General features: G+C 45.9%; 1 protein-coding gene across 4 annotated transcripts in view; it reads left to right on the top strand.

Annotated features, from left to right (window-relative positions):
• The window catches only part of vps13b (vacuolar protein sorting 13 homolog B), a 256,357-nt gene that overhangs the window by 87,589 nt on the left and 146,301 nt on the right, over nucleotides 1–22,467 (top strand). For all 4 annotated transcript variants that reach the window (XR_003749954.1, XM_028981926.1, XM_028981927.1 and 1 more), the window contains exons 20-21: nucleotides 14,107–14,231; nucleotides 15,648–15,792. Coding sequence is in view for 3 of the 4 variants with exons in the window: in XM_028981926.1 (XP_028837759.1) it covers nucleotides 14,107–14,231; nucleotides 15,648–15,792 (270 nt within the window). In the remaining variant the exon portion in view is untranslated. The remainder of the gene's footprint in view (nucleotides 1–14,106; nucleotides 14,232–15,647; nucleotides 15,793–22,467) is intronic.

The raw sequence follows: 22,467 nt of genomic DNA, 5'->3' as shown, positions 1-22,467 counted from the left end.
TGCTGAAGGTGAGAGGTTTAGGGCTGCCTCTTCCTCCTTGTGCCCCGCTTAATAGAAAACATTCCTAACAAATGTGGGCAAAAGCCATTCACGGCGGTAAACACTTCAAGAAGCCACAGCCTTAAAAAAGCCGCGCTGAACTCTCGGGTTATAGGTGAGAGTTGGGTGGTCTGAAAGTGCTACTCTTGCGGCCATTTTTTAAAGGGGTTTGTTTGACACTCGGCCGCCTTAATCTTTTGTGTTATTTCCTGCTCTACTTACAGCTGTGTGTGCCATTCCCATCAAGCCGCTCTCTCCACACAACCTCGCTTTCAGGCAGGCGTTTAATGAGGACGCCTTCCTGACCTTTGCAAATTTGTTGTGACATCACTGCCCCCCTGTGGCGAGTTTTCCCGTGCGCCAGAGTGGACTACGGATGCTCAGACCGTGGCGACTGGTCTTCCTTGCAGAAGCCAGATGTCTGTCCAAAAGAAATGTCTGATTCGCAGGAAGTGTGACGTGTTGTGGCGCTTCTTTTGGCAGGACTTCACGCGCTGTTTTCATATTGTGAAACGTGTCTCTAGGCCAGACGAAGGCTGCGTCCTGCAGTACACCTGTAACTGATGGATATTGTTGTAAATTGGTAATTGCTTGCAGATCTGTTGCAACTGCAGTGGGATCCTGGTTATTCAGACTTCCTGTTAATGGCGTCTGGTGTACCCTGATCCTCATGCCGTTGGTATTACCGCATAGGTCCAGGGCTGCATGGCACAGCGGCCAAGCGGGTAAGGAAGCGGACTCGTAATGGGAAAGTTGTGGGATCAAATCCTGAACCGTCCCCACGGTCGGTAGGCTGGGAGGCAAAGGAGGAGGATGCAAAATAATACGGCATTTAATCAGGAAGTGGGTCCCCAATGAACAGCAAGAAATTAAAAGCTGCGTTTCAGACTGTAGAAATGTTTAACTTTCTCTGCATTTATCCAGTTACTCGACACATCAGAATCATCCTGTGCTTTTTACTTTTTGCAAGTAATAATTTGCTGCTGTTGTGGCCTCTCGCCACCAAGTTCGCTGGTTCAAACCCGGGCTCCGGCATGCACAGTAGGCGGATTGGTGACCGTAACGCGTGTGTGTGTGTGTGTGTGTGTGTGTGAGAGAGAGAGAGAGAGAGTGAATGCCGTGCTCCCTGTGGTGGAGGTTATGGACAGTGACTAAGTGAGTCAATAACTTAGCAGTAGGTTCGTCTTTATATTAAGGGCCAGTGGCGGCCTAGCTGTTAAGGAAGCGGCCCCGTAATCAGAAGGTTGCCGGTTCGAATCCCGATCTGAGGTGCCTCTGAGCAAAGCACTGTCCCCACACACTGCTCCCCGGGCGCCTGTCATGGCTGCCCACTGCTCACCAAGGGTGATCGGTTAAATGCTGAGGACAAATTTCACTGTGTGCACCGTGACAATCACTTCACTTTATCACTTATACTTATAAAGATAGAATATGACTAATTACAACATTTCTGACATAGTAGTCGTGTGTCATGTCGACACATGTGTGTTGGTACGAAGTGTTTGTGTTCGCGCTTTTCGAACAGTGGAACGGGGAAATGATGGAGAGGTCGGGAGCGTGAAAGCGGCCGGGTCGTGTTGTTCTTTCTCTAATTGCAGGGGTTTTTTAGCTTGTTGAGAATCATTGAAGCACAAATCTGTTACTCTGCAGTGTTGGGGAGAGGCCCTGTCATTGGCTCCTCTGGTGAAGCAAATCCATTTTCACCTCAAACATTTACATTCACGCTTTATTTGGAGAAATGCGAGCTGGAATAAGTCATAAGCTGGAATGCGCGTCTCCTAACGAGCGGCGCACGCGGGGACGGGTCAGAAGGAAATGGCCGCAATCAGTTGCGGTGGCCTGTCATCGGTCACCTCGCCCTGCTGGGGCGCACGTGGCCGCGTGTCAGGCCGTGATCCACAGATACCAGGGGCCTTATGTAAACGCTTTTAATGGAGAGCCGTGCACCCCCCCCGGACAGACGTCCCCTCGTCTCCAAATAAATATTTGTTGATGACAGTGCCAGAGGAGCTGTCAAACATGGCCCGGGGTAGCTTTCTACTCAAATAAACCTGCTCTGTGGTGGTTCCCCGTGTGCGGATTAGGGAAAGGAGGTGAGGCTTTCTGCTCGTTCGACCTCCCAAGGTTCCCCTCGATGCCTCGGGGCGTCGAGGCGATGTGAAATAAATCCAACGTCTCTGATTGGCTCGTAGGCAGCACCCACATACAGGTCAGATGAATTGGTGGTAGTACAGTGACCTTGGCGTGCACCTGGTGTGCATGGGAGCGTGAGGCTGTAGGTTCCGAGTGGCGCTTTTACCCCTTCAGTGCTCGATTTGAACTCAACTTACCAAACTGCCAACTCTGTTCCGGATGCGTACTGAACCCAAACAGGACCAAGCGCTATCACGTGAGAATTATCGGTCCCATAAGATCATCTACCGTTTTCTACCCAAACAGGACCAAGCGCTATCACGTGATTTGAGAACAGTGAATTATGGGTACATTTCATTGTCGTCATATTCAGTGTCGTCGCTTGGATTTTTCCATGTGTGACGAACCAAGAGGAAAATGATCGTGTTACAAACTCACGACTGATTCGGACCAAAGCAAACATACCAAGGTGTGAAAGCCAATGGATTGGGGAAACTCTGTATTTTCCCAGTTCTTGAATTAAAATGAAGATGATTTACACACCAACCAGGAATTTCTGGCTGTGTGGTTAGTCCAGTGCCAACATACCCGTCTCTCTCCTGGTCTTCTCCCTCCAGAAGACATTGTGGAGTGAAAGGCTCTCATGCAGTAAAGGGCATCTGTGGGTATCTGATGTCGTCTTTAGGGTGTTTAGAGACGGTCAGCCGTCTCTAAACCGTTACCGTTAGAACCGCACACTTTTTTTTTCTCTGTTACGGGTCAGGCCAGGAAATGCCCATTCATTTCTGTTCTCGGATCCTCCCTTGATGATTCAGCCCGGTTTTATCCGGGCGTATTAAATTTGTGAGAATTATCGGTCCCATAAGATCATCTACCGTTTGCCAAAGGTGTCACCGTGTTTCGCTTTGAATTTATTCCTCATGTTAAGGAGACCTTAAATTTCCCCACTATCACCGCACATCTAACTTGGAATTTTCTTTATCGAATTTGCCGTCCAAGCAGAAACGTCTTGATTTCTAGATAGATGCTTGGTGCAGAGTGTTCAGAGGAAAGTTGTAAATAATAACAGCCTCGAAGTAGTCAGTCCAAAATGTCTCATGTAAGAGCTTCAAAGCGAGCGTCTTGTAATTGCGTTTGTGTTTTATCGTTTTCTACAATGAGGTTGGACTCCGCAAAGTTCATGCCTGAAATGTTTTCTTGAACTTGTGTCTAATTTATGCTGGTGATTTCCTTCCCTGACCTAGCCTTGTCTGCTCTGTAACACCAGACAAACCTTTGTATTGCGGATGACCTGTGTTTGTAATGAACTGGTGATGATGCTGTCCTCTTTGTTCTTCCTCGTCTTTGCTGCGTCTGTATGACTGAAAATGCATTCGATCAGAAGAGCACTGCATTTGTACTCAGCATCTGGGTAATGGATGTGCTTGTAAATCCCATGCAAGGTCCTCAAGCATCAGGTTCCATAAACGATAATATTCTACTAGTAATTATATATTTTTCTGCTATTCACATCATGATTGTGTTCATTGATTGCTCTGAATAATCAGGAAAAAATGAGCACCTGATGCCATGTCAAGTTAGGTGCATGCGAACGTATGGGTTTGGTCGAATTAGGATTCACGTCTTCATTTAACCGCATCCAGCATGAATCGGCACCAAGCATCTAAACCGATGGGGAGTCGGCCTCGGTAGAGCAGCCGCCTTCCGCGTCCAAGCTATGGGAGTGTCTAGTGCAGAGGTCAGTTCACAGCCACAGATACGATCACAGGCACTGACGAGTTTGCTGCAGTTCATGGGCGGGTGAGCCAGCAGCGTCTGCGTTATCTCCCAGAGTTCTCTGCTCCTCTGCGCTCTCGGCATGTGACTATAGATGTTAATGTTTCCACAAGATGGACGTATTACTGCCCTTTGTATAGCACAGTTAGTAAGTCAATGCTTTCAGATGAATTTGTTTTCATTGTGGCTCAGTTATTGGCAATCAACAATGTAACTTCTATAACATTTTTGCTTTTTAAAAGTTGGCATAATGTATTTCTATAGACTTGTTTTGGACCGATTAACTTGATAATCTGAAATTGAATAGATTCCAACTTTAAAGGCTTCCAGTGTTTCATTTGTAAATTCTCTGTATGTTTCACCACAGAATAATAATTTCATGTCAGTTAAATAAGTCATTTCTGAAGTTTGTAATATTTTGGCAAATCACTGGAGTAAAATAATACAACGATTAATCATATCGTAAATTATTGTCTTCCTCCTGGGATTGTTCAGTGTTTCACTTGCTTCTCCCATTTTATACCATGTTGGGCCATTTTTTCCATTTTATTTTATTCTTCACACTCCCTGTAGTAAATGAAGTATATGACGTCACGTGACTGTAAATTTGAGCCGTGACACCTTTGGATTCCTTTTTCCTTCGGACACCTGCGTGAGAAGGAGAGCCGCCCCGAACTGTTACTCCTGCAGGTTCTCTGGCGCACAGTTAACACGTCTGACGTCGGGGCTTTTGTTTCCCCGCATTCCCTTAATAGCTGCGCGCTCGTCAGGATGCCAGGGTTTATTTGAACAGCAATTCAACATAATGTTTGCCGAAAGTGTTACCACGGCCCATATTGTTTATGCCTCAGTGTTTCACGGCCGCTTCTTCTGCTTCCAAGGAAAATACAGGCTGCACCTGAGTGGGGTTTATTGGTTGGATTACATCACTGCCCGCATTTATTCCATTTCACGCCCTCCACTGGCCTGGGCCCTTTGGGGACATGTGCCAGTGTAGAGAGGATGTTGTGTTTTCATGGTATGTGTGTGTCTGGTTTGGGTGATGGCTTATAGTAAGGCGTTGAGAAGATCGTTGGAGGGAGCTTCCCTCCACACAGCGGAAAGTCAGGGAAATAACCCAACCCAGTTGTACACCGTTCATGCTGTTACCATGAGACAGGTGGTTTTTTTACGTCTTTTCTTTTGACATACCATTGTGAAAAAAGGCTTCACACAAAAGTGGCAAGGGATGTGACAATCAAAGTGGTTAGATCTTTGCTGATCTTTGCCTATCTAAAGAGTTCTCATGTCATGCTGTGGATGAGTGTAGTACATGCCATATTGGTCTCATTAGTCTTATTCCACCTTTGCAATTGTGCTTCCTCCTCTTACCTTTAGGATTGGAAACACGTGCGTCTTGCTGGCCATTTCCCCCCTTCCCTCAAATCATCAGCATCACGACGAGTTAGAATGCTGTCTTCCCATTAGTGTCCTCACTTCTCAACATGCGGCTTCGCTGGACGGGCCAGCTATCTGACACACTCTGGGCCAGTCCTTCCTCAGCCAAGGCCGACACCAAACTCCACTACAACCCAAAACACGGGGGTCACGATGGGCCTGACTGCGTGATGAAGCTGTGTGTTGGAGCTGACCACGTCCAAGGCCAAGAAATCTAGAGATACCGGGGAGGAGAGAGAGATGGATTTGCATTCCTTCCCCCTCCCTGCTGTCTATAATTAATTACACATGAAAGAGGCAGCAGTGGGAGCCCACACGCTTCTCCCCACTGAATCTCTCATCTCCATGGGTGTTTCTGTGAGGGAGAGCCCTGGACCTGAGTGGCTCCAAACCCAGAGGTAACTTATAGTTGTGTAAGAGGGACCCAGAGCAGCTCACTCCCCTGAAGCCTGGTTCCCCGGTTCTCTGGACAGTGGATAAGAAGCCTTCTGTCCTCACTCCAACCCTTTTGATGTGTTGGAGAAGCTCGGTGTCCCTCAGCAGCAGCTGTCCTCGGAGGCGTTCTCGCAGGTGGTTCATCGTGGTTTCTAATCACTGTTTTAGGGGCTCGGGCCGATAAGTAGCATCCTCCTTCTGAGGTGATAGGTTTTTGGTTTTTTTGTAGACAAAACAGCGGGGAGATGAAAGACTCACAGACAGAACGCAGGCCAAGGCGATGTGTCATGTTGTTTACGGCCGCCTAGCAAGCCATTTGTCTGGTGGAAACGGCGTTGGGGTTTTTGTGTAAACGCTTTCCTCCCCCAGATGGATGACCTGCATGCAGATGCCAGCCTGCCTTTATTTTTGTTGTCCACCCAAATCTTTCTTATTTTTTTGAGGCGGGGGGGCAGCAACGAGAACATGCGAGTTTTGTTCCTCCGATGAAGATAAATGGCGCTCTCTTATTACAGCCCATTTGGGAAAGCCTTGCTAGCCCCTTTTCTCATGAACCCCCTCAGGTAATTATTTTTGTTTTAGTTTCATATTGCTGACTTTTCTGCTCAGGATCCTTAATCAGCATTAACCCAAACCGCAAACGACCCCGCGTACAGCTCCCCTTTTACGGCACGGCCCGCTGCCTCACGTTTTAATCAAATTAGCCGTTTATATTATGTGATTATTTCTGGGTCCTGGTTGCTATGCCCCCAAAAACCCAAATAAATTCAACATTTTTTGCCATTTGATTTCTCACAATCAAAAAAAAAAAAAAATAAGGACTCTGGTTCGGTGCTCCAAAACGGCCGAGTGCTTCGCCCGAGCCTTGGGATCCTAAGCCAGTTCCCTGCAGCACTTAGTCTCACATGGTAGCTGTAAAAGCTCTTGTCAGTGCTGATGGCCCCTTCCTCTGGAGAGTTATGCATGGCTCGGTGGGTGGTACGGTGTGGGTCGGCGGAGAACGGCTGGCCGCGCTTGTAAATGCGTGCAGACTGCACAGAGCGGGCATGTGTTTGTGCGCCGCGCTCCTTCCTGTGTACCCGTGTATACGAGAGCGCAGATAAAAGGCCGCTCGCTGAGTGCTAATAGCCTCTTTAAGGTCTGGCCTGTCTGAGGGACTTAAAAACGCTGATAAGGCCTGGGGGGGGGGATGGTGTCTGCAACTGGCTCTCCAGAGGAAGCCTGTTATTGCTCATCTGATCTTCCCTGGGTTGTTAAAAATGCACACTGGTGCTATTTAACCATGTTTCTCTGAATGGCGATGGAGGTGTGCATCGTGAAATATGTTTTATGAAATTTTGAATAACTGAGCATGGAATCTTTTCGTTTGTCCCAGTTGTCTTCCATACTCTTATCTCATCCATCTTCTCTCAGGAGTGGTCCCGAGTGAACCTGAGAGTGGTTCAGTGAGTCACATTGAGACGAGCTGGGGATGAAGCGTCCCTTATCTGTGGCCTGTTGTATCCAGAGCAGAGCAGCGGCTCTGTCTTCGGCCCTAACTCCGTTTTTATTCCCTAAAATGGTGCGGGTTTTCAACGGGGGGAAAGAAGAAGAGTGCGTATGGATCAGAGAAAAAGTTGGGGGGAAAAAATCCTTAAAGTAATCCCTCTTGAGATTTTTAAAAGTCTAGACAGAAAACATTTTCTCTGCAAGTTTAAAATTTCAGGGGAGCCATTTGTTACGTTCGATTTCTGGGAGCTCTGGGATCTCACCGGTCTGGCCAAACATGTGTCTGCCTGAGCGCTCCATCACATGGACACCTATCGGTGTGGCAGCCGGAGAGGCGGAGACTAATGGCTGATGCGATGGCCTCTGCCTCGCCTGCCTCGGGAGTGGTGGATCGGTGTTGTCGTTGGAAGCGCTGCGCGTTTAGGAGGCGCTGGTCTGTTGTGGGTCTCGGGTTCAAAGTTAATTTCTTTTGGCCTCCAGATTAGATGTTTTATTTGTTCAATTTATTTTGCCTGTTTGTTCATTTTACGGTTCCTTAATGTGCTTTCTCACCCTCGATGAAAGAATGAATGGACACCATGGGACACGGAGAGTCCATCTTTCCCGTAAAGGATCTTTTATCTGTAAATGGGGAATTACTGGGCGGGGGTGTCATGTCGTACGCTGTACCAGTGCTCGACTGTTTTTTTTTTTTTTTCCACTTCAAAGCATTTTCTTCCCATTCTGCGCTTAAATAAACCAACCCCAGCGCCGTTTGAAGTTCCTCCTGTGTTTATAATAAGCTGAGTCATGAGTTTGGGGCTGCGCCATCTTCTGATAATATAGGGGGTAGTGGACTGAAGAGATGTGCAGGTGGCCCACGCCGCAACCGAAAACAGTGGGTGTGGGGTGATTGCCAATGTTAGACGTGTCCAGGCGTGAGTGACAGACCGTCTGAGCTAAACACAGCAGGCGATGAATGAATCTGACGGCGGCCAGCAGCAAATGCCTCTGTGAAATAATACTCCACTCTTATTGTAGGTTTTTTAATTGTAGATGATGATAAAAAAAATTACAAATTTTTAAAAAAATCTTTGGTTGATTCATTAAAAGGCAGGGATTACAAGGTGGATTAATAAAAAAAAAATTATATATATATATATATATATATATATATTATATATTTTAAATAAATCCATTATTTAAAAAATCTTAAACTAATCAAATGACACTACTATTTTCATTATATATTTCTCATATCTTTTAACATTTTTGGTTGCATGTTCTTCAATCATCAGTTCCATGATTATTTTTCCCCGTACAATGAGATGAAAACCTTAATTTAAGATGAAGGATGTGGACAAATGTGCTGTGTGCTACTTATAAAATTGTATAATATTTTAATTATATATATATATATTATAATAAAAGTCGTGCCTTTTACAATCACACTGAATTTATGGGGTTGTTTTGTGTCCAAAACTATTATCAGCAAAATGTATTGCATCCGGTGCTCAAATTGATTCTTGCCTGGTGGAGTGCATCCTTTGTAGAGTCTGTGTGAAAATGCCTGTTCTGCGTGAAAATATCGCTTGGTCTTATGTGACTTTGTCACATCTTGTTTCATACTGTTAGCCCCCATTCTTCGTCACCGTGTCCCCCCCGTATCCCCAATGAAACATCCTCAGCCTGAAGCCATTAGCCCCAAATTGCTAAATGGCTGAAATGTGCAAGCACTTAAATATTCGTCTTTAGGAAAAGTAGTCTTCAATCTACTGTGGGAAGAAGGCAAGAGGAACAAAAAAAAAAAAAAAGAGATTGAAAGAGAGAAAGGAATGTGTCTTTTTAAACACTTGGTTATTGTACAATTTCCCACGGACATCATCCTCTCATCATGTCCAGGGGCCTTATTTATTATTCTAGTCTGAGTTCTTCAGGGAACCAAGAGCAGGGGAGCTAGAACTACGTGTAGAGCCTAACGTCATGCGTCTCTTGGTGTACAGTGATAGCCATCCACAGGGAGGAATGTCTCTTGTGTGACAATTTTTACCTCCACCTCCCCACTATCAGCTGAAAATCGCCCTCTTCACAGCCGTCATGGCTATAGAACTCGATGGCATTTGACAATAAGGAATTTTTCTGGAAATAAGCTGCAGTGTAGAAATAAGCTCATTGTTGAACGCTGCAGGATGTTGTCTTCAGGATTGGAAAAACGAAGGGAATACGTGTAATAAATGCATTGGAGGTCTTTATATCAGGTCTTTGCATAAGCTTTTTAGGACAGGGTCAAAGGAGGTGTGTCTGTATGTGCTCAAGAGAGCGTGGGTAAATTGAATGTATACGATCATGAATGGAGTAACACCCTGATTTGTCTTTGATTGTATTTTGGACCTGGACAGCAGTGGACAGTGCAGTTACTCCTGCTTCCTACTTCACACCGAGCTCAATTCACTTCTCCTGTTTATCCTCATTGACGGTGTAGGACGCGATTTTCTCTCAAGATTTCATTCAAGTTTCCGTTGTCAGCTGGGTTTCATTGTAGAAGCTCAGTAGATGACATCTAAATCTGCTGATCTCATCCATCATTGCTCTTTAGGTTGTGCTTCTTGGAGCTTGTACATCATGATGTTTTTAGCAGTTATATACAGTACAGGCCAAAGGTTTAAACACACCTTCTCATTCAATGTGTTTTCTTTATTTCCATGACCATTTACATTGGTAGATTGAAGGCACTGAAAGCATCAAAACTATGAGTGAACACATGTGGAGTTATATGTTCTTAACAAAAAGTGGAGACCTGGCCTCCACAGTCACCGGACCTGAACCCAATCAAGATGGTTTGGGGTGAGCTGGACCACAGAGTGAAGACAAAGGGGCCAACAAGTGCTAAACACCTCTGGGAATTCCTTCAAGACTGTTGGAAAAGCATTTCAGGTGACGACCTCTTGAAGCTCCTTGAGACAATGCCAAGAGTGAGATGCCTTCAGAAAGTGAAAAGAAAGTGAAGTGATTGTCACACGTGATACACAGCAGCGCAGCACACAGTGCACACAGTGAAATTTGTCCTCTGCATTTAACCCATCACCCTGAGTGAGCAGTGGGCAGCCATGACAGGCGCCCGGGGAGCAGTGTGTGGGGACGGTGCTTTGCTCAGTGGCACCTCAGTGGCACCTTGGCAGATCGGGATTCGAACCAGCAACCTTCTGATTACGGGGCCGCTTCCTTAACCGCTAGGCCACCACTGCCCGCGAGTGAGAATCTACCAATGTAAATGGTCATGAAAATAAAGAAAACACATTGAATGAGAAGGTGTGTTTAAACTTTTGGCCTGTACTGTAGTTTTTGACCTTTTTGCCCTAATCTCACCTGTTTGGTCACCTGATTGCAAAGGTTCCTGACAATTCAACTGAAAACTTCTAAATTTTCAAGTGTTGTAGAGGTCCGCTTCATCAAGCTGGCCGCCTCACCCCTGCACTCTCGTCATGAGAGTTTTTCAGCAGAAGTATGAAGTTATCTCAGCCGCGTCACAGATAAGAGCCATTCTCATCCCGCATTAATCCAAATTGTTTCCCTGCCAAACCCACAGTGCATCTCTTGCTCTCTCTCAGCCTAGAACACACAGATATTCTTTATCTCCAGCCCATGTCCCTGCTCACTAACGCTGATGCTGGGGACTGTTGAGAGATAAATGTGGATGACACAGTTCTGTTTCCCCAGTCTCATGCTCGAGTTATGCCAGAGGTGAGGGAAGTCAGATCTCATTAATGTGGACATTGGGTTAGTTATTGCTGTGCTCAATAATCTGTAGGCATTATCTAAATGTAGATTATGTGAGTGATTACGAGTGCAGTCTCATTTAATTCCTTCCCATTTTTCTCGCCTCCCTGGCTCATGGTCTCACGGGTAGTCACACTGGTGACTGATTATTCCGATGGTTTATGTCTATAACACAAGTAATAGCTCTTGGACTGAGTTTGGAACATTTCTTTTAGACTTTGTGTTATTTATTCATCAAACTTCGGGACACTTTACATTTACGACATTTATCAGATGTCTTACAATCAGTAGTTATGACTTACAATCAGTAGTTACAGGGACAGTGCCCCTGGAGACACTCAGGGTTAAGTGTCTTGCTCAGGGATACGACTGTAGTAAATGGGATTTCAACCTGGGTCTTCTGGTTCATTTACATTTACCACATTTATCAGAAGCTCTTATCCAGAGTGACTTACAATCAGTAGTTACAGGGACAGTCCCCCCCTGGAGACACTCGGGGTTAAGTGTCCTGCTCAGGGACACAGTGGTAGTAAGTGGGATTTGAACCTGCGACTTTGTGGTCTTCTGGTTCATAGGTGAGTGTGTTACCCACTAGGCTACTACCTCCCTCTATTTTGTTCAGTAATGCAGTACACACTCGGAACTGAGATATTCTTCTTTTGAGTGTAGCATTTAGTTTGAGTGATGTCAAAGTCTGAGTTTGAAAGGCTGATTTTCTCTGCTCATAGAGTCGCACGAAATAAGATGGCAGGCGTGTCCCGTGCATTATGAGCTGGAAGTCTGGTTTGGGTCAAATGTGACCGTGTCAAATGTGCCCCTTCCTGGAAGCTTTGTTTCTGTCAACATCCCCGCACACCGCGCCCCAACCTGGCAACACAGTCGGGCAGATCTGGAGTCCCGTGCCCCCCCCGGCCGACCAGGCTCCCACTCTGTTGGCTGCAGGTGGGCGTAGAACACCTGTTGAACCTTCCGTCCCCTTCCAAGACACCTTCTAGTTATGAGCTCATCGGGAAAAGCAATTAAACCGCGTGGTCCATGCTGGCGTAATGTTTGGTTTTGCTACTTGGCTTTGGAATTAACCAAACCTGTCAGAACTCATCATGGCCCACGCAGCGCTTTTTTGCTGTCCGAAGGGTGGCTGCCCCGAGTCAAATTCCAATTTTATTTGTCACATACACGGTCACACACGGTATGATATGCAGTGAAATGCATTTATTGCAAATGTTGCAAGTAAACAATGAACCTTGCGCCTCATGGTGAGGTGTTTCAGGGCGGCTCGATACCACCTCCTCTCTTCTCTCCTCTTCTGGCAGCAGGCATCACATGGCCCTGAATTCAGCCACATACTAAAACAACACCAGGAGTGCGCTGCGCTCCCCCCACCCCCCAGTTAAACTCCTATTAATCTTGCACCACAAATGGGAGCCCCTTTGACATTAATAGGTCCACTGTGGTATGGGGCGAGCAAGCTGTGTGTGTGTGTTTAAACCTTGTAGAGGTCCGGTAGTTCTCCGTGTTTGTGGAGGAATTACATGGGAAGTTAGAAAAACACTTGTGTTATCGTTTTCATCGCGTAGCTGTAATTCCCTTTACTGGCCTGTCAGGCACAGAGGAATAACACTAAACACCTTCTTTACCTCGTATGGTAAATCAAACGTTGCACGCTGCGCTACGTCGCGGTAAAATGTCTGGGATCACAGATTTTTTTTTTTTTTTTTTTTGCCGTAACAGTTTGGTGAATTTTTTTTTTTCCCCCCACTTTTTAAATTGCAAAATAACTACTATGTGTGTGTAGGCATGGAGGACATGCATTATATGTGGTGTGTCTGTGGCATCCTTTAGAGCACATCCGCTACCACCGCCAATCCGGGTCCGGAACCAGAGACTCTGGAGCGAGCGCTGAAGCCCCTCTAAACTTTCAAATCTCATCAGAAAGACGAAACGTCCTCTTATCGTTTGACTGGGACATTCCGCGGCACGCCAGAGAGTTTCCTCTAATCCCAGAGGCATGGTAATCATTATTGATAGAGTCCTGATGCATTACCTCAGGCTCTCATTGTTGGTAAAGATTATTATTTAAGAATCAGCTAAACCCCCAGAAAGTCTAAAGTTTCATAGAGGTTTTTTTTTTTTTTTTTTTTTTTTGAAAAGAAAATGTTATTTTTGGCTTTGTGTGACACACTTTGAACACAGAATTGGAACAAACTGTGCCCACTGCGCAGAACGGCCCCCTCATCCACCAGCGGGCCATTAGCGCACATCGAAAAATATCCGTTAAAGGGCAAAAATGGAAGCCAACCAACAGACAGCGACCCATCACAGGTTTTTATTCATTTGCCCAGTTGTGATAGAGTGATTGTGTCATGCTGTGCATCTGCTCCATATATGCATGCGTCTCGGCTCAGTAGGGGGTGACCCTGTCCCCCCATCTAACTCCCGGATGGATTGGACTTTTGGCCATTGGTGTAGCACAATCCCATGATGCATTGCAAACACCAAGTGGATCTGCCACACAGCGAGGTTTTGGGAATTTCAAGCTCTTTTACAAAATCTGATATGAATAAAGTCTGGAAATTGGTGGAAAATTGCAAATAATTAAGAAATGCCATGCATTAAAGATGCTGACTGGGAGATGAAAGCATTTCCACCCGTGGCTCATTTTCCCCCGTCATGCCCCTGACATTTCTGTGCAATCATTGTGGAATGTTGTTTTTTCTTAAGCAAATACGATAATTAATTCGGAACGATAGCAGAGTGTAGGGTTGGTCTCCCGCTGCTCATGTGGACAAGCTTGCTGTGGGTTACAGATGCACGCGAGAGTGAAGTGTCCTTACTCAGAGCGGCTTTTGAGCGGGCGCTGCACGCGTCCTCACGGCCTCGTTAGAATAATTGGAGCGATGGGTCCAGGCGTGAAGCTGTGTGCTTTGGCCGGCTGCCTGGTGGGCTGCTGTGTGGCGATGCCCAGGCGACGTTGGACAGTGGCCCAGACCCCAAACTGCATATCTGTACCGGAACGGAAATAAACGATCTTTTGCGTTGCAGGTGCGGTGCTGCTGCTCAGTGTGCAGGGGATCGCGGTGAATGTCGACCCGGTGGTCTGCACGTGGCTGCTGCAGCAGCCTCAGAAAGGGACCAGCAGCAGCAGCAGACAGCAGCAGGCAGCACAGGTGGGTCTTCAAAAAATTTATATATATATATATATTTTTTTACATACAGCTTTTCTAAACTCTCAAATGTTTTATTAGACGATCGTAATTAGAATATTAGAATTTCATGAATAGCTAACCTTCATATATATGCTTTTTTCATTCAACATAAAACCAAACTATAATCACAACACAGAAGCGTCTAACCTCATAAAAACATTGGGAGGATATGTCCCAATCAGGAGGCTGAACCCAAAACATATTTGAAAGAGTTTGTGGAAAGAGTGTGGGGACATTGGGACAGAGACGGATGAAGCCTCCATCTGGAGGACAGCAAGCAGTCCTGGGGTCAGTGCAGGCCGGCAGGAACGAAGGAGCGTGTGTTTGAACAGAGCTGAGGTCAGCAGAGATGGATGGGAGTGGTTTTCTGGCCTTCTCCTTCATGACTGGAGGGGAAAAAAGACGCAGTGGAGTGTTGCCTCATCGCGGCCCTGACTCACACTCTTGTTCTCTGCTGCTCTGTTCAGAAGGGTCCAGCAGGATTTTCCTCTTCGAGCGGAAAGTGCTCAAAAAAAAAAAAAATTAAAAATCACCATTAATTATGATGTGTTTATTTCAGGATATTGAGGGTGACAAGTTTAGTCACGTCTTTCACCTTGATGTTGTTCATGCACATATTTTCCTTATTATTTAATCAGCATGAAAACACAGCGGGCCAGGTTTAGACTGCAGTCTGTTTCTGAGCTGGAATAAAATCATCTTTTCTTGCTCATCTCCTAGTTGTCAGCTTTGGCTGTGACGCATTTGGGGATGTTAAACAATTAGATTTTACAGTGTCCTGCATGTCCCCGCTTCTGCTTTTTCCATTTGGACCATTTGTGTGAACAAGCACTTGGCGCGTGGGTGTGTGAGTGGGAGAGAGAGAACGAGCTTGTATTTTATTGTTCTGTTCTGTGCTGTGCTTAATGTGTGTGTGTGTATGTTTGTTTATATGGGTGCCTTTGTAACACTGCTGACAGAGAATGTACCAGGTGTGTGTGTGTGTGTGTGTGTGTGTGTGTGTATGGTCCCTGTGTTGCTTTTGGAGTGCAGCTGGTCTCTGGACTCTCTCTTTAGCCCATATATCCTCTTCATAAGCTGCTCACTGATAGAGCCTCAAAGATTTTAAATAGAAATGTACATCAGTCAGACTTTAATGTCTTTTCTCAAGGTCATTTCCCCAGGATGGTATTTTTTTTTTCCCCAAATCTGGGGGGGTAAATGTTTTTGTATTTGTTCTTATGATAAGCAGGATTAATATAGTGTCTGAATGTGAGCAGAGTGTATAATTTGTCCAACCCTGTCTCAGGTCTCTGTTGTTTTCAGGTTTCTTACACCAAATCCATTTAATCTGCGGATCTGTAATGAGCTGTAGTGTTTGTGTCTTGTGATTTACAGGCCTCAGGAATTACTCCCGTGGCGAAGGCAGCAGCCAAACGCAAGGAAGATGAAGCATCAGTCGGCAGCACTCCCCTCATCAAGCAGCCGTCCAATCAGGCGTCGGACTACGCCAGCAGCCCCGTCAAAACCAAAACTGTCACAGGTACTGTGCGTGTGTGCTTCCCAGATTTCATCCCAGATATCCTCACCGTCTCAGAACTCTGACATCATGCGTCACTGTTCCGCTGCCTGACACGCTCTGTTCTGACCTCACGTTTTCCATTAGCAGCATCGGTGCTGCGGGGGCAGGGTGGTTCCCTCTGGTTTTATGACCCACTCGAACCCTCCGATGGGCTTCTGTCAGCCAAGGCACCTGGACGGCAGGTTTGGTGTCTGATGCCGTGCGTGGCTGAGGAAGGTCTCGTGCTGGAAGGCTTGCCGGTTTTTCTGAATGCTGTAATTGGTAATTGCGTGTGTGTGTGCGGTGGGTGTTTTTGTTGGGTAAGGTGAAGGGTAAACGTGGGATATGGTGACGTGCCAGTATTACACATCACCAAGAAAACCACATTCACGCATCGCTGTGCTGGAACCTCACATCCCTGTTTCCCCCCGTTTCATTTTCTCACCCACGTCCTTTGCTTTTTTTCTTTCTGTTTCTCTCTCTCTCTCTCTCTCTCTCTCTCTCTCTCTCTCTCTGTTACACATGCCAACACACACTTAACACACCCTGTTCACCTCCTGCAGGATGCATGAGACAGTGTATGCTGCTACCTGGGTGGAACATTTAAAGACCCGTCTCTGATGCAGTCCAGCGACATTCTCTTTGCAGAAGTGCTTAATAGCTTCTCCCAATGTTTCTGTTTGGATGTATAATAAATGTATAATATCACCTCAAACCAGCTCAAACTGAAAGACTGTGTCAGTGAGTGCATTCGTATGTTTCAAACCAGAACATTAGGCCACTCTACACCTATTTATTGATATTTAGTTGAAAATACTGTCATGGGGGCATATTTTTGTTGTGCTACATTTGGTATAGCATGTTGGGGACATTCAGAAATTCACCAGTTCACTAGTTTTCCGATTGGAATCAAGGATAAAGGATTTTTGTTTGGTAGGGAATGTGGTGCATCTATAACACACCATGATAGTGATTTCTGCACAATCCCGCCATGAATAAGCTATATATTTAAAGAAGAATAAAAGGGGAACAAGGGAGGAAACAGGACCGTGAATGTTGCCAAATGGGACAATTTTGTATTGGATATTTCAGGAATTACTACTGAGTATCCCTGTTCTAATTTAAGTATGTTAAGTAGTTATTGCAGGTGAATACGTATCAGATTTTGATCATTTTAGTCTGAAATCCGTCTCCTCCATCCCATAGTAGTGTTTTCTCAGAGCGTTTACTCCTCTCATCAATAAAGTAAGATCCTCCTCTCTATATCATGTTTTAAATCAGTACCTGATATGACACTTGCGATGACAGTTTTACTCAGTGTTGGCCTAGTGGTTAAGGAAGCGGCCCCGTAATCAGAAGGTTGCCGGTTCGATTCCCGACCCGCCAGGGTGCCCCTGAGGTGCCACTGAGCAAAGCACCGTCCCCACACACTGCTCCCCGGACGCCTGTCATGGCTGCCCACTGCTCACTAAGGGTGACTGAAAAAAGCAGAGGACACAATTGACAGTGTGCACCGTGTCCTGTGCTGCTGTGTATCACAATGACAATCACTTCACAATATAATTAGTTTTACTTTATGAAGCCTTCATGCTGAATGAATGCTGGATGTGATAGACCTACATCGAGCGTAGATCATTACCAGTTGAAAAAACCTTTTGGCTTTGTAGAAACATCCATTCCATTTAAGAGCGAGGAGGTCATCACCATTTTGTAATTTTTATTCCATTAATCATGCCGTCTGCCAAATCACTTCTCAGAAGAGAAGTAGCCTGAAGGGATGTGAATTCCTGCTGCGGAGAGGGAATATGTACATGAAGAGTTGGATCTCCAGCTCTGTCTTACTGGAACGCTCTCTGTGTCACGGAGATTAATGCTCAACGCTTTTTGACGCACTTCGTTCCTCTGTGATAAGGTCTTTGCTGGATGCTCCGTAACGGAGGTGTTTGAATGTCAAACACCTTACTTGACCCGAGCCGCCGTTCCTCGCCATTGGAGCAAGTCTGCTCTGTGGCAGATCAGATGTACAGAGTTACAAATTGTTTCCTAGCATAATCTAAAAGCTAAAGAGCGTTTAGACCTTGTGTTTCTCATTACTGGGGACAATGGACCTCCCGCAGTCAGCGCTGGACGGCCGCTCCGTAGAGCTGGCATTGCTGTCCATACGTTCTCTTCTCGGTCAGGACGTGCCAATAATCGGGTATTTCATGTCTGTCTTATTGACTTGGTGCGGCTTAATTTGATTGTCGTGCGTAGAAATATGAAGCTTTTATGCTCTTTTATGATGCTGGAGGCTTTTTGCTGAGTTTCTCCACCCAGCTGCCACAGACCCATCCTGTACCCATTTTTTTCTTCTTTCCCCGTTTTTTTTAATTCTGCATTTTTTCATCCCAACAATAATCAAGTAACCCTGTAAAATAGCCGATGACATGTTACATGTTGTCATTGGAGTTGGGGTGTCGGGAGGTGATTTATTAATTGCCTTACCATGTGTTGAACACTCTCTAAAGTGCAGGCCGTGAAGTGGCGGGGAGGAAATCTGTCATCGGCTTCCTAATGGGACCAGACTACCAGTCAGCTATCAAAACGTGTAGGTCGAGCTCCGATGATGTGTGTTTTCTGTTCAGTGTGTGTGTGTGTGTGTGTGTGTGTGGGAGTCACTTGTGTCTTTGAACGATTAGGTCCCGAGGTGGGTTCCTTATGAATATTTCTGTGGGAATAATGTACAATCCATCTGCTAATTTCAGCGATGTGTGGGAACCTGCGAACTGTGGAACTCATTTGTGGGATGACTCGACTTTGGAATAATTTTGAGCGCAGGTCGCTGATAAGATGTCACTTTTATCATGTTTGATAGGGGGGATTTCTGTGGAAATTGCAATTGTTTGGCATAAGGGTAATAAATCAAGAGTCTAAATGGCCATCTTGGCTTCAATTTCACAGCGGCCTGTTGGGGGGAAAGAAAATGGGGGGTGTATTTTTGGCTCGCCCAGTTGTTTGAATGCTTCTTCAAATAAACGTCCATGGCACAATGTGTACCAGAGATTTTATGCCCAATCACGCAAACGTTTTATTGTTCAGCTATAACTCTGCACACACTCAAAAGTTTTTGCTCTCTTTTTTTTGTACATTGAAAAAAAACGTGTTTTTCTACCGTTGTTTTCTACCAAATAGCCTCCATTACAGTAGGCGTGTCCAGGCTTTGACTGGTAGTGTGTATGTTAAGGGGGGGTTACAAGTCCCTTCCTGGTTCAGCACACGCCTTGCTGTCTCAAACATTTTGTTAAACTGACGTTTTGATTGGTCTCGGCCAGGATGAGGCTCTTGGATGCAATCTTGTCCATCGTCCCATGACTGAACGTGAATCGTTATTCCCTTTTTGTTCAAAAGACCACTCCAAGCAGGCCATTTTCAGTCATTTCCAGTTCAGGTTTGAGATTTTGAATGCGTGCCTGGCACTTTTATTACGCAGAGAGTATGGGGAGTGTTGCTTTTTCTGCACAAATAGCCTTACTGTTCTTTCCAGCCACCATTAAGGACTTTATATCAGCCTTGTGAAATGCCCGTGGATGTGTACTCGAATGTGCACTGACATGCCAGCGGCGTGCCAGGTAATATCATCTGGGTCTGTGGTCTGTCTCGCTGAAGTCACTGATTTGTTTAAGGCTAGGTAGGGGGGCGCGTGGGCAGAAACAACATGCAGTATTTATTTGGTGATCCGATATCCTGCTTTACAAATGTTCTGCCACCGGGAAAATAATTTTAGCCAAGGATGCCGCTGCAGTTCCAGTAATTACCTGTTAAAAGCACCATTAGGGCTCTGTACAGGAAGTGCGGATCGCTTAGGTTAGACATGATCTCTTTTTGCATGTATCCTTCTGGCAAAGTGAGTGTGGCTTGGAGAGCGTTTTTTTTTTTTCTCTCCGCAATGTGATGATGAGATATTCTTCAGCCGGTGGCATAAACAAACTGTCTACACAAATAACAAGTATTAAATACAGAATAGTACATTGTGATATATGTGTGTGTGTGTGTGTGTATGGTACACAGTCGTCTTTTTTTCCATTTTTTAAATTGCACCCCTACCACGGAATGCATAAGATCATGCATTTGATCAGATCATTTGAAAGACGTCAGTTCAGGTGTCTGTCCTCCTGCCCTGGACAAGGTTATAAGTGAACAAGGTTATATGTGCCTGATCAGCTCCTTAAGCTGAAATAGGTGCCATTACAATAGGCTCAGGCGTGCAGAAAACCTTGTCCTTACTGGGAGTGTTAAATCTGATTTGATTGCTGGTCTTTTGCATTACAACATAATTCAGGGCGAAATGTCCTGAAAACAATTTCTTTTCTCTTTTTCATTTTTTCCCTGTTCTCTCTCTTTTTTTTTTTTTTTTTTTTGGAGAGTTGGACCACAGTCGCACCACAAATGGGACCTAATAAAACCAACCCAAAGCATTTTCCTTTATTGTCCCAGTGAAAGTGCAGTTGGCAGCAGACTTTTTGGGATTGCTGGGTCCCCGGAGCTTCTCGATGTGCAGGCAGCCATCGGCAGAATGACCTCACTGGCTTTCACTGTCACTCTTCAAATTAGCTGCCTGCGGAGGTTTAAAATAAAACCTATATTGTATGTTTATGGCATTTCGGGGGGGGCATTCGCTTTGTCTTCATTCTGTTTATTCAAGACCGGATTAGTTCTAATGCTTTTGTTGACTGCCAACTTAACCTCGCAGCATTTTAGTTTTAGATGGATCAGAACCACGGAGGAAGCAGAGCAGTTTAAAAGCCACAGCGAAGAGGAAGAAGAAGAAGAAGAAGGAGTAGAATAAAAACAAGGCTAACAATGGAGAGGAGAAACATCATCCATTGCAGAACCCAGAGCACCTCCAAGTAGCTTGATGGAACTCAGGCAGTTTTTATTGGCTGCTGTCGAGCTGCGCGATGGATAATGTTTTCACCCTGAAGTTATGTAGTTATGTTTTTTTCGTTCTTGCAATGTCAATAATTTATCAAGGTAATGAAGTCCGGGCCCGAGAAAGAAAACAATAAACGAGCGCACGGAGGACAAGGCGGCGGTGTCCCCACCCTTCCACCCCCCAAGCGGGAGGGAGTCCTGTGGTTAGGTAGCTTACAGTAAGGATTAGGCTGTTTTGCCTCTTTCCAGGGGTTTGATGAGCCTGGGTCCAGTCAATGAAACGTTATCCAGAGCCGAATTTCAGAGTATTGCTTTACTGTACTTATGGTTTATTGAGGGTTTATAAGCTTTGGCTACAGAGGCCTTTTATGAGCTTGAGGTCAGAAGCGGGGGGTCCGAAGTGATCCAGGCTCCGTTTGCGTTTCACTACCTTATTGTTTACATGTATTCAGAAACGGCCGACTTACAAGCTAATGTGCTGCACTGGGGTCCAAAGCAAATATATTGAATGCAGCAAAATTTGAATGGGGGAGATGGAGAGGAGTTTTTGTTTGAGGTCAGTGTCGTTTTTCTATGAAGAACAGTACAGGAAAAGAGGAGAAATTCACTTTATTATGCATTTACCTTGCTGCTACAGACTATGTCTCATATTTAGGGGGCAGTGGTGGCCTAGCGGTTAAGGAAGCAGCCCTGTAATCAGAAGGTTGCCGGTTCAAATCCCAATCTGCCACTGAGCCCACTGCTCACTCAGGGTGATGGGTTAAATGCAGAGGACAAATTTCACTGTGTGCACTGTGTGCTGTGTATCACAAGTGACAATCGCTTCACTTTTAGGTCCTTTCGGACCTATTGGATGTGTCTCCAGCATTCCTTTACCTGTCCGTCAGGTGTAACGTCTCCGTTGGGGGGCAGTGGTGGCCTAGTGGGTGGGGTAAATCCCGAACTTGAAAGCGTCCAGGTTCTACTCAACTTGAGCCCCATACGGCCCGGGCTCCACGGCTGCCGCCGCGGGCCGGTAACAAATGAGGCTGAATAAACATTCAAACAAACATGTCCAATTCAAAACAAATGCGTCCAAAACACATACCCGGGCCGGTTGCTAAAGGACACCCGGTACCTCTCGGCCCAGCTGTAACCCAGTACACAACACTTCATTTTATTGTAAACCACTTGTAACGGGGAACATTCCCGAAGAACGCCGGGAAGGGGGCTGAGGGGGGGAGGGTGCGGCAGATCTGCAGGATTCGAACCGGTTTGCGGTCGGCTCGCCGCTTCTTCTCGCTGAAAAGGACGCAGGGGGACGTGGGTAACGCGATATGCGCTGTTGTGCGTTCCGTGTAATGGGATTTCTGCTGGAGCGGGGCTGGAGCGGCTTTGATCTAGCGAGCGCTCGTTTCGGGCCCCGCTCTTTACTGTCGCTTTATTACGGGCGTGTGTTTCTCTTTTTTTTCTGGTGGTCCTGGAGTGAAGGCGCTTCGATTTGTTTCTCGCCCAGAGAACGGGCCTCATTAACGCCACTTCTGTCTCTTCTCTTGCCCGGCGCTCCGCGCTGGTGGAGGTCCCTGGCTCGAGGACGCCCCACCACACATGGCTTTAAATATTCAGCACTTTGCTGTAAATACCGGGATGAATAATCGCCATTAGTGATGGCAATTTATGTCATTTCTAGCGACAGGGCGCATGTGGAAACAGGAAAGCAGGAACACGGCTACAGGGCGAGAGAGAGGGGCCGAAGCGCAGCCCCGG

Source organism: Denticeps clupeoides, chromosome 5 (genome assembly GCF_900700375.1).
Source record: "Denticeps clupeoides chromosome 5, fDenClu1.1, whole genome shotgun sequence".
In the NCBI taxonomy this organism is placed as follows: domain Eukaryota; kingdom Metazoa; phylum Chordata; class Actinopteri; order Clupeiformes; family Denticipitidae; genus Denticeps; species Denticeps clupeoides.
The sequence above is the reverse complement of the archived record's forward strand: the minus strand, read 5'-3'. Positions and strand labels throughout refer to the sequence as shown.